This window comes from Panthera pardus, unplaced genomic scaffold (assembly GCF_024362965.1).
Source record: "Panthera pardus isolate Hobbes unplaced genomic scaffold, ASM2436296v1 HiC_scaffold_1, whole genome shotgun sequence".
NCBI lineage: Eukaryota > Metazoa > Chordata > Mammalia > Carnivora > Felidae > Panthera > Panthera pardus.
In genome coordinates this window covers 1,883,061-1,894,683 of record NW_026526654.1, presented here as the reverse complement: position 1 = coordinate 1,894,683, position 11,623 = coordinate 1,883,061, and the positions used below count along the sequence as shown (strand labels likewise).

Below are 11,623 nucleotides of genomic sequence, written 5' to 3'. Positions count from 1 at the left end.
GGCAGTCACCAGCTGCCAACTCAGAGCTGTAAACACACACCTGCAGAACAGAATCAGAAACTTCTCACCAGGTTCAAAAGACCAAGGAAGTGCATCTGCTTTTCCCTCAAGGAGATGAGAGCTCTAATTGTCCTTTCTTCTGCTTTTACCGTGTGTGACACACATTCTGCCCAACTCTATACTCTCTTGCAGACTCTCTACGTACATGTAATCTGCCAACTTCACATAGTAACAAACCTACAATCTTTCTTTCCATGTTGATGTGGGTAGGTTTGTGTTCACAGAACATTTCTTTCTCCAATATGCTAAGGCCCTAACTTGTCACCCTTTCCCACGTCCCCACTCAGAGGTTCCTCCATCTCAGACCTACTGGTGTGTGCAGCCTCAAATCCTCACTCTTGATCCCCCACACTTCCATTTCAGGCACCTTATTCCCCCATCATGCCCTCCCGGCCCTCACCATCCCAATGGGTCCCAGGATTCCCTCCTGGCCCCCAGCATCCTGTCCAGGCCCCCATCACCCCCCGGGCCTCCGGTATCTCCTCCAGGTCATTACTCCCTAGGCCCCCAGCATCCCATCCAGGACTCCATCACCCCCTGGGCTCCCAGCATCCCCTCCAGGCCATTACCCCCTGGGCCCCCAGCATCCCATCCAGGATTCCATCACCCCCTGGACCCCCAGCATCCCCTCCAGGGCATTACCCCCTGGGCCCCCAGCATCCCATCCAGGATTCCATCACCCCCTGGGCCCCCAGCATCCCATCCAGGCCTCCATCACCCCCTGGGCCCCCATCACCCCCTGGGCTCCTAGCATCCCATCCAGGCCTCCATCACCCCCTGGGCCTGATCAACCCCTGGGCTCCCAGTATCCCATCCAGGCCTCCATCACCCCTTGGGCCTCCAGCATCCCATCTAGGTCCTCACTCTCTGGGCCCCCAGCATCCCATCCAGGTCACCATCACCCCCTGGGCCGCAGCATCCCGTCCAGGCCCCCATCACCCCCTGGGCCCCCAGCATCCCATCCAGGCCTCCATCACCCCTTGGGCCTCCAGCATCCCGTCCAGGTCCTCACCGTCTGGGTCCCCAGCATCCCACCCAGGTCCCCATCACCCCCTGGGCCCCACATCCCCTCCAGGCCATTAGCCTCCTGGGCCCCAGCATTCTATCCAGGTCCCCATCACCCCCTGAGCCCCAGCATCCCCTCCAGGCCCCCATCACCCTTGGACCCTGCATCCTCACCAGGCCATTACCTCCTGGGCCCCCAGCAACCTATCCAGGTCCCCATCACCCCCTGAGCCCCCAGCATCTCCTCCAGGCCATTACCCCCCTGGGTCCCCAGCATCCCCTCCAGGCCATCACCCCCTGGGCCCCACATCCCCTCCAGGCCATTATCTCCTGGGCCCCCAACAACCTATCCAGGTTCCCATCACCCCCTGAGCCCCAGCATCCCCTCCAGGCCCCCATCACCCCTGGGCCCCGCATCCTCGCCAGGCCATTACTTCCTGGGCCCCCAGCATCCCCTACACGTCCCCATCACTCCCTAGGCCCTGCATCTCCTCCAGGTCATTACACCCTGGGCCCCCAGAATCCTGTCCAGGTCCCCATCACCCCCTCCAGGTTCCCAGCATCCCCTTCAGGCCCCTATTATCCCCCCGGGGCCCCCAACGTCCCCTCCTGGTCTCCATCACTCCCTGGGCTCCTGCATCCCTTCTAGGTACCCAGCATGCCTTCCCGGTCCCCCAGCATCCCTTCCAGGTACCCAGCATCCCATCCAGGGCCCATCAACCCCCTGGGCTCCCAGCATCCCCTCCAGATCCTCACCCTCTGGGCCCCCAGCATCCCTTCCAGGTCCCCCAGAATCCCTTCCAGGCCCCCCAACATCCCCTCCAGGTTCCCAGCATCCCCTCCAGGTCCCTATCACCCTCGGACCCCCAGCATCCCCTCCAGGTGCCCAGCGTCCCCTCCTGGTCCCCATCACTCCCTAGGCCCCCAGCGTTCCCCAGGGCCCCACCTCTGACCCCCATGCCCCTTCGTCAGCCCAGTGCACGCCCCACCATCTCCCCTGGTCAGTGGCGCGCTGGGAAGAGGAGGGGTTCTCACCGCGACAGTAGTGGAAGGCGGGACTGTGCCGCGGGAGGTGTGGGTGGGCTCCGGCACAGGCCCAGCCGCACAGTGCGGGCGCCGCTTACCTGTGTCACCCGGGAGGCGCTCAGACCGCGAGACTCGGGTCTGGCGCGGCTTGACAATCTCAGACGCGGGAGGGACCAGATGCTTCAGAAGTGCTAAGGAACACCCCCGCGCCTGCGCAGAATGAGGCCCGCAGGCTGCTATGCGCATGCGTCCAGTGCCCGGCGCTCCCTGTTTCGTACTCGGGCAGGAACTCTGCCCGCATGCTTTTAATTCCGCTCCACGGCGCCGGGCCGACCTTGGGCTCTGAGAGCCTGTGCGTCGCGGTTTTCGCTCCGGCCGGCACGGAGGCCGTGAGCAGCCGGTGCCCCTAACGTCTGCTCCGGAAGTAGTTTCAGCAAGTACTTCCGATCACTCTCAGTCTTCGGGCCGGACAACGGGAGGCGAGAGTCTGGGCGTACGCCCCTCACCGGGCAGCGGCGGCCTTTGCGCCGCCCGCCCCGCGCGGACGCCCAGCCTGTGCCGGGATGGACAGAGAGACGCGCGTATACGCCGAAAATCATTTCCGAGGCCTGAAGGGGCGGCCCCCAGGCGGCGCCTGCCCGCCCCCAGGCTGCGTGGACTTCATCGAGAATCCGGACTCGTTTTCCTACGCCGACTTCTTCAAGGGCTACCTGCTTCCCAACATGCCGTGCGTCTTCTCCAGCTCCTTCACCGCCGGCTGGGGCAGCCGCAGGCACTGGGTGACGTCCAGCGGGAAGCCCAACTTCGAGCACCTGCTTCGGAAGTACGGTGAGGACCGGGGGCCGGCAGCCGGCGGTGGGAGCGCGTACCCGAGGGTGGTTGTCTTCGGAGAGCCTCGGAGGAGTCAGTGCCGGACCCTGTTGTTTCAGGAGATGTCGTCGTGCCTGTTGCCAACTGCGGGGTCCAGGAGTACAATTCGAACCCCAAAGAACACATGCCGCTCAGAGACTACATCAGCTACTGGCAAGAGTACATCCAGGGGGGCTATTTCTCTCCTCGGGGCTGCCTCTATCTCAAAGACTGGCACCTGTGCAGGTAAAGGGGCGCTGCGCGCGCAGGGGCGCTGTTTTACCTGGACCTAAACGAGCCCTGGTTGCACACGGGGCAGCTCGTCTTCTCCCCAGTTAGGGATTTTGTTTCAGGGGGGTAGGAGGGGCAGAGAGAGAGAGCTGGGGAGGGGAGGAGGGGTAGGGAGAGAAAGGATCCCAAGCGGGCTGCACGCTCAGCGCAGACCACAACACCGGGGCTGGATCTCGCGGTTCTGGAATCACCCACCACCTGAGCACAAATCAAGACTCCGGACGCTCAGTGGATTGAGCCAGCCAGGCGCCCCGCCCCCAGCCAGGGTGTTTCGGCGCGCATAGACCTGGCTCTCTTCTGGTTGGAGGCGTCCTCTTCAATCACAGGGTGGGTGACTGTGAGGAATGTGGCCTCCCGCGGCCACCTCTTCTGCTTCACGTTTGCCCAGAACCCTCTTTAAGGACTCCACCCTCTCTAGCTGGCAGGTAGTACTCAGCCTTCGCCCTTCCTCTCAGGTGCCACTAGGACTGGCCTTCCCTTTCCAGCCCTGCTTTTCCAAGTTAGGCCAGTGCCTGTCCACCTTGGACTGGGAGTGTCCAGTCTCCAGCAACTCTCCATCACTGACCAGCAACTCTCTGTCTGTAAGGAGGCCTGTTGTGGTCTCCCCACCTAGCACTCGTTTCTTTCCCTGGGAGCTCTGACATGCATGGGCAGCCTCATCCCATCTGCTGTGTTCCCACTCTCTGAGGTCGTCCTGGGGTTTTTTGTCCCTTTCCCCTGCTCAGGGGTGTGTTTTTCACAAGCATCGACCATTGTACTCAGACCCCAGCGAGCAGCACAGGGCACAGAGTGGGTGTTAAGTTAGTGTCGGATGGATGAGTGAATGACTGAATTCTCATTTTGCTGGTGTGGAAAGTAAGGTTCAGAAAGGTAAACTGAGACTAGATTCGCTCCCTTGAGGTTCCTGAGACTAATCCAAAAGTACACTTGGCAGCAGCACGCCCTGGGTACTTTCTGCCCCAGTGCTGCTTGTTCCTCACAGACCAGACACAGGTCCTGGCCCTCAGGGACTCCTGTTCCAGCAGCACGTATGGACTTGTAGACCCAGATGCTCCCGCACTGTGGATTCAGGCTTCCAGTAAACAATAAGTGAGTTTTCTAGTGTGCGTTCTAGGTATTGCACGAGAACTTGTTCGAGAAACTTGTTCAGTGATTATATGGTGGCTGATTTTGGCTGAGTGTCACATATGGAAACCCTGGAAACCATAGAACAAAGAACCAAGCAACACTTGGGTCAGGCAGGCAGAGGTGGCCATCAGAGACATGACATTGGAGCAGGGTTTTGAAGGATAAGCAGGAGTCTGATGGCACACAAAGGCATGGCCGCAGAGGGAGTGGCTGGTGTTCTGGGTAACTACAGGTGGTTTAGGGCTCCTGGGGTTCCCCCCCTCGTGGCCTGTGACCATGAGAGATGTGTGAGTGGCTCCAGAAGCTTGTTCCAGCATGTTGTTGGGGGGGCTACCCACTCCCTTGGGCTGCTTTGGTGTGCTCTTGTGCCTGGGGCCCCATCAGCTTGGTTGTGGGATCAGGTTTTTGGACCAGGGGGATTTCGAGTGTTGAGAGGTAGGAGAGAAGGATCTCAGCATATATGGGCCTGTGGTATCGCATCCACTCAGACTGGAGGTCACTGGTGGGGTGAAAGCACAGAGGTCCCCAGACTCTGGAAAGACAGGGTGATGCAGATGAGGCATCTGGAGCCATAGCCCAGCCAGAGGCTGAAATCCTAGAAGTGGTGCTGGGAAGTTCTGGAGCAGTCAGGTCCCTGCCTGTGTGGTCGATGCGCCCCGAAAGCCGTTTTACCTGCTGTGACTGTGGTTGAGCCATGGGGGCTGTGGTCATCTGGTGGCTGGACTGGCGCTGGGTGGTCAGTTGGCACTGGCTCTGGAAGGCAGCTCGGGGTTGCTCATCCTTCCAGAACGCTTAGGATCTAGCATCTTGTTAGCCACTCCTGCCACAGCCCCCTGCCACCCCCTCCAGGGACTCATCGGCGGAGGACGTCTTCACCTTGCCTGTGTACTTCTCATCCGACTGGCTGAACGAGTACTGGGACTCTCTGGATGTGGACGACTACCGCTTCGTCTACATGGGGCCCACTGGCACCTGGTACAGTCTGTCCGCTTCCTCCCTCCTGCTGGCACCTCATCCCCTCCGCTTCCCTGCATGCGGTCCTGAAGCCCATCCACTCCATGAGAGCCCCTGTTTCCTGCCAGCTTAACCCACTTCTCCCCTCCCGGGGCTCTGCCTGTGGCCGTCCCGCTGGAAAGAACCAGATGGCACCCAGCCAAGAGGCACTAAGGGGATGTTTTGCACAGGTCACCGTTTCACGCCGACATCTTCCGCTCCTTCAGCTGGTCTGTCAACATTTGTGGGAGGAAAAAGTGGTTCTTCTTTCCTCCAGGGCAGGAAGAAGCCCTGCGGGATTGCCATGGTGGCCTGCCCTACGATGTGACCTCCCCTGCACTCCTTGACCGCCGTCTGTACCCCACTCGTGAGCACTGCAGCCCCCCGCTGGAGGTCACGCAGGAGGCGGGCGAGATGGTGTTCGTGCCCAGTGGCTGGCACCACCAAGTCCACAATCTGGTAGGGTGGGCACACCGCATCACACATGCCTGCAGCGTGGCCCAGACAGGCCAGGGAGACACGTCCTGGGGTCCTCCTGGTGTGGCTCCCGCCCCAGAGAGTCCGTCTCCCCCTGTGACTGCCCCTTGGCTGGCCCACCAGTCCTCACCCCTGGCACGTTCTCAGATGCCTCTCCACAGAGAGGGTTTAGGCTCACCTCTGCTGACCCCACCCTGTCTAGGAGAGCCTGTGTGCAGGCCAGGTTCCACCAGCCCGCTCTCCCTGCTGGCACCTCTGGGACACAAGAGCAGCCCTTTCAGGGCTGGGAAGGGCTGGAAGGACCTCCAGGCTGGGGGAGGGGCAGTACCTGCCCTGGGCTCATGGGGACACCTCTGCCTCACCCCTCCCAGGAGGACACCATCTCCATCAACCACAACTGGGTCAATGGCTGTAACCTGGCCAACATGTGGCACTTCCTGCAGCAAGAGCTCTGTGCCGTGCAGCAGGAGGTCAGTGAGTGGAGGGACACCATGCCTGACTGGCACCATCATTGCCAGGTAGGCCAGCCTGGACAGGACGGGGGTGTGGGAAGTACTGGGAGGGGCTCCGCAGGGCTGCAGTGGGGACTGGGGAGGGGCTCTGCAGAGCCAGGCCTGCAGTGTGGGGAGGGTGTGGGGCAGCCCCCAGGGCAGCCTACATTCTCAGAGGGGGCTAGAGCTATGGTCTTGGGGGCGTGGTAGCCTCTAGGTCTGCCTGTGTGAAGGGCCCTCTGGGCCTGGGGCAGGTCACTGGGGTTTCCAGCTTGCAGGACTCAGACCCATCCCATCGCTGGCTGACCCCCAGTCATCTCTGTCCCCATCCTCGAGAACTGGGCCAAGTTTCTGGATCCTTTGTGGTCTGGGCCCTGCCCACAGTCAGCAGATACTTGCCTGGAGCTGCGAGCAAGCTGTGGCTCACTGGCTGCTCCTCTCTGGCCAGGTCATCATGAGGGCTTGCTCTGGGATCAATTTTGAAGAATTTTACCGCTTCCTCAAGATCATCGCTGAGAGGAGGCTTCTGCTGCTGGCAAAGGGAATGGGCCCTGATGAAGTGGAGGGTGAGGGTGGCGAGGGCACCATGCTGGGCCCCCAGCAGGCTGCTTTCGACATCGGCCGGATTGCCGAGGTGCTGGCGTCTGTGGTGGCCCACCCAGACTTCCAGAAAGTGGACACTAGCACATTCTCGCCGCAGCCTGAGGAGCTTCTGAGGCAGCTAGAGGAGGTCGTGGTCACCACCACAACTCTTTAATGCATGCTGCGTGGATCAGGTACCCCATGACGTGACAGGATTGTGGGGCACCAGCATGGAGGGTAGGCGGCCTCCTCTGGTGCGCCTTCCGGAAATAAATCTCCACGCTTCTGTGTGGCCTGGGACACATCACCTCCCACTGAGCCTTGTCACCTCCAGTGTCCCAGGCATGGCTCCTGCTCTTAAGGGCGTGATAGCATCCTGGCTGTCCGCTGGCCTCCCCGGGGCCCTGATGCCTGTGCAGAGGGTCCAGGCTCCTGGTCCTGAGGTTCGGCCAGGGCTGAGTATTCTGGATCCAGTGAGGTGCTGGGTGGGAGGTGTTGGTAAGTAAGATCTGCAGCAATAAGCCTGGAGTGTGCTGGGGACTCAGGTGGGGGCAGAAGGTGGCTGGGATTCTCGGTGCCCCCGGCCTTTTAGCAAAGACCAGCCTGCAAGCCCACAGCCCTCCCGTCCACGGCAGCGTGAGGCAGCTGGTGTGTCTGGCAGGGTACCCTCTGCAGCCGGACCACTGTGTGAATGTGCATCTTCCCCTGGAGCAAGCCCCTTCTTGTTGGCGGGGACTGGGGCCCAGGGCAGCCCCCAGGCCAGGGCTTCTGTCTCTGTCCCACACTAGAGCCACTGTTTACACAGAACCTGCCTTCCCTCTGCAGGCCTGTGCCCCGTCCTTGGCCTCACGCATGCCCCCAAGAATCACTGTGGTGCAGCACTCGGGCACCACTCAGGGTCTGTGGGTCTGCTGGGTTTTATTTCTCTCCTGCTTGAGACAGCCCTGCCTTTTCCCATCAGGGGTAGACCTGGAGCCCAGCGAGGGCTACATGTTTTCATCTACTCAGACTCTACCTCTTTTGTAACTTCCATGAGATGCCACCTCCTGAGTGAACCTCTCTCCTTCCCAATCAGAAGTGTCCCTTCAGTATTTCCCTGGCACTTTATTAACTCCACATTGCATGTATCTATATTTATTACTGATCTCCTCTAGCAGATTATAAGCTCCTAAGAGTCAGGAGCTTGTGTTAACCATCTTGTATCCCCCACAGTAACTTTGTAGAATCTTGTACCTAGCAGATGCTGAAAGGTGTGTAAAGAATTGAATGGAGCTGAGGACCAGCAAAACTAGATGTTTCTACTGGCCATTTTGGCAGCTCTCTGATGGTACTTAGCAGTGCCCCTTAGTATAAGCACACTCTCTCTGCACATAAAACAATAGACCATGAACCTAAAGATGTTTTTTTCTACCTTTCTTGTATTATGAGTCCCACTTTGATTCTGGAGCAACTCTACGTGTATGTGTATACCATCAAAAATGTCTATGCCCCACCAGCCAGGAGGTGTATAGGCAGAGATGGCACTGGTAAAGTTAATGTGAAATCAGTGGAAATTTTCTGTATTAGCATTTTGCAGGTTCGGGACTCTCCTACTTAGGTAACTATGGATAAGTACTTCCCATGGTCTCCGGGGCCCCTGTGACCCTCTTCCACCCTTCACTCATGTTTGTCTTTGTCATCCTAAGCCACCAAACAAGCAGTATGTGGTTCAGAGCACGTCTGCCCCGTTGAGCCTCCAAACCTTGCACAGCACCTCTGCCAGGCAAAAAAAGTTCATCGTTGCACCCTGTGGTCTATTTGAACTGCATGCTCACCTGTGCCATTCAGTTTTCACACCTTGCACACCTGTGTGCCACTTAACAGGGTGGTAGGGTTCTCCAGAGAAATGGAACCCACAGGATCTACCTAGAGCGAGAGATGGTGAGTGAGATGTGTTGACACTGTGCCCTTTGGTCCAAAGCCTGGAAACTCAGGAGGGTGTGTGTGGCAGCCTGGAAGCAGAATTGCTTCTTTGGGAAACCTCAGTCCTTGCTCATAAGGCCTTGAGCTGATTGGGTGAGGCCCACCCACACTGTGGAGTGTCATCTGCTTTGTTGAGGTGTACAGAATTAAAAGTTAATCATATCTGAGAGATGTCTTAACAGTGATATCCAGCCTGGCATTGGACCAAATGGGTGGGCGCTGTGGCCTGGCCAAGAGGATGTGGACCTGACCACCAATCACTCCCCAGTGTTCCCTTGCCTCTGACCACCCACCCTGACATTGAGCACCTTGCCCAGCTGCTGTGGGCAGTCGTATGGCCACCCTCTGTGTACTCCTTTGCACCGGGCCCCCCTGTACTCTGCCGTTGGACAGTCATGTTTGCACGCTTCCCTGAGTGTTTTCCAGCCACGTTTTGGCACGCTGACTAAACCAGTGTGCATTCACTGGGTTACTGAACAGTTGCCCCTTGCACCCTTGTTCCATACCATCAGCTTCCACCACGGGAATGCCCACTCTGCCATTTCTTTGCTCTTTGCACAGCCATTATTTGCCATTTTGGTCGCCTTTTACACACTTGTGCACAACTCCACAGTCTATGCTTGTGTGTTTTTTCTCCAGCTTTCACCCCAGCACATCCTTCTGCAGTGCTTACCACTTGCTCCTCCTGTGCTGTCAAACATTTGATCCTAGCACACCCACTTGGTGCTATCAGACCCTGTCTTGTTGCACACTTCCCATTCGGGACCCCTGGACTGTCCCAGGCCAGGTCACCACTTACCGTCATTCTCTTTACAGCTCCCTCCATAGCCACGGTGTGCCATCAGATACTCGCTCTGCAAACCCATGACCACTGCATGTGTGATCGTTCATCTGGCGTCCCTTGCGTGGTAATTCTGGATCTTCCAAACCAAGAAGTGCCACATGTGACAATTCTGGACCATCCAAACCAGGAGATGCCACATGTGAGCAGCTTCTTGCTCCATGTTGTTCTTTTTTTAAAGTTTATTTATTTTGAGAGTGTGAAAGAGGGAGAGAGAATCCCAAGCAGCCTCCACACTGTCAGCACAGAGCCCAACATGGGGATCAGTCTAATGAACCTTGAGATTATGACCTGAGCCAAAAACAATCAGATGCTTAACCAACTGAGCCACCTGGGTGGCTTATGTTGGACGATCTGCACACTCCTTGGGCCTGGCAGACGTGAGCCCTGCTGTGTGTGTAGGTGACACTTGCAGCCACTGGGGAGGAGGGGATAATTCAGAATTGCCCCCTAATTCACCTAGCTCTTGCTTCTGTAGGCTGTCTGTTGGGATGCTACTGGAAGTCTGTGACGGGACACACAGGAAGTTATGTAGGGCCTTGGAGGCTCTCTGGCATGTGTGGTGTAACCCTTCAGCCTCTGGTCCTGGGGAAGGATATGGGAGGGCACTCCAGTAAGCTCAGGGCAGTGTGTGTTTCCCACCTGGATTGGAGGCATTCTGGTATTGGTAAGGCAGCGACTGTGGTGCCCATGGATGGTCATTTCTGGTGACACCCCTCACCTGTCAGGCTACATCTTTCAGCCTCCTCATGGGAAATGTTGGCACTCCTGTCACATAAGCAAGGCACAGGCCTTGACCAGAGTGACCATAGTGTCCCTGTCTAGGGCATTTCTGGAGTAAGCTATTGTGCAAGGCATTGTGGGGATGCTTATGGGATGAGGCCCAGCTGTAGCTCTAAATTCTGCATCACAAACCTTTCCCCTGGACAAGAAGCCAGCAGGAAAAGGAATTCTGAGGTCAGAGACCACCTCCCAGGAGGTGTTAAGTGTAGGTAAAGAGTGGGCCATGGGAGGTCCTTGGGGAGGCTTGCAGAGGCTAAGTCCTGCCTGCTCTCAGTACATTTACTAATAACCTTTCTCTGGCCTCATCCTTTCCATGTTCTGTGTTCTCCTTTGCTTCTGGCTTTTGTTTTGTTTTTACGATTTTTCCCACTATGGGCTGATGGAGTTCCAGAGTATGACCTTGGAAACTGTTAATTTCTCAATCCTTGTCAGAAGAAATCTCAGCAAGAGAAGCAGAAGTTTCCCTCTTCCTCCAAATTGTAGAAATACAGCTACTGTCCTGGGAGAGGCAACAGTCCTGGCAAGGGCTGTATAAAGACTCCCAAATTTGAGTGGTTGTTCCCATACCTGAGAACGTACCTCTGACCGCTAAATGCCAGGAATTCTGAGGGGTTGCCTCTGCTCCTGTCCAGGGTCACAATACTAATGTGACCATGTCCTCCGAGGGAAGAGTGTCTGGGCGTGTCTCGCAGTGGCTGGAGAGTTGTGGCTGGCCCTTCTCACATCCCACACCTAAAATAAACTGATAACCCTGCAAGACTTCTTATTGAATGAGGAGTGAGTGTTTCATTTAAACGCAGGAAATGAAAGGATGAAATCACAACTCCCAGCTGTCGTAGAAAGAGGATTTTAATATGGTATTCATGTGTAGCTTCTACATTTATGTTCAGTATTGTCCAAATCAGTAAGCCCTTTTTTGTTGTTTTTTTTTACCTGTTGTGCAAAAATTCAGTTACCCTCTCACCTCCTCTGAAATGGTCCCCTCCCACTGACCCCATCTCCTGTGGTCTCAGAGCCCTTCAGTGGCACTCATCTGCCTTTCCTCCTGGGGGAGGGTGGGGTGGAGATGGGGCTTGGCAGGACTCTCACTCTCCGTCGGCCTTGATGGTGGAATCTGAGAGTCCATCTATCCGAC

The 11,623-nt window shown here is 57.3% G+C and overlaps 1 protein-coding gene across 1 annotated transcript; it reads left to right on the top strand.

The window, feature by feature from the left end:
- The first annotated feature begins 2,537 nt into the window (after positions 1–2,537).
- JMJD4 (jumonji domain containing 4) lies at positions 2,538–11,257 on the top strand. The gene is made up of 6 exons (XM_019437221.2): positions 2,538–2,919; positions 3,021–3,186; positions 5,209–5,334; positions 5,544–5,811; positions 6,201–6,347; positions 6,769–11,257. The coding sequence occupies exons 1-6, from the start codon at positions 2,655–2,657 to the stop codon at positions 7,075–7,077; spliced, it is 1,281 nt and encodes a 426-aa protein (XP_019292766.1). The 5' UTR covers positions 2,538–2,654; the 3' UTR covers positions 7,078–11,257.
- Positions 11,258–11,623: the final 366 nt, after the last annotated feature.

What these genes read in the sequence shown, in the direction of transcription:
- JMJD4 (XM_019437221.2), top strand. Translation starts at nt 2,655, where the DNA reads ATGGACAGAGAGACGCGCGTATACGCCGAAAATCATTTCCGAGGCCTG. An exon ending in AAAGACTGGCACCTGTGCAG is followed by an intron (nt 3,187 to 5,208) that starts GTAAAGGGGCGC and finishes CACCCCCTCCAG; the next exon opens with GGACTCATCGGCGGAGGACG. An exon ending in ATGGGGCCCACTGGCACCTG is followed by an intron (nt 5,335 to 5,543) that starts GTACAGTCTGTC and finishes TGTTTTGCACAG; the next exon opens with GTCACCGTTTCACGCCGACA.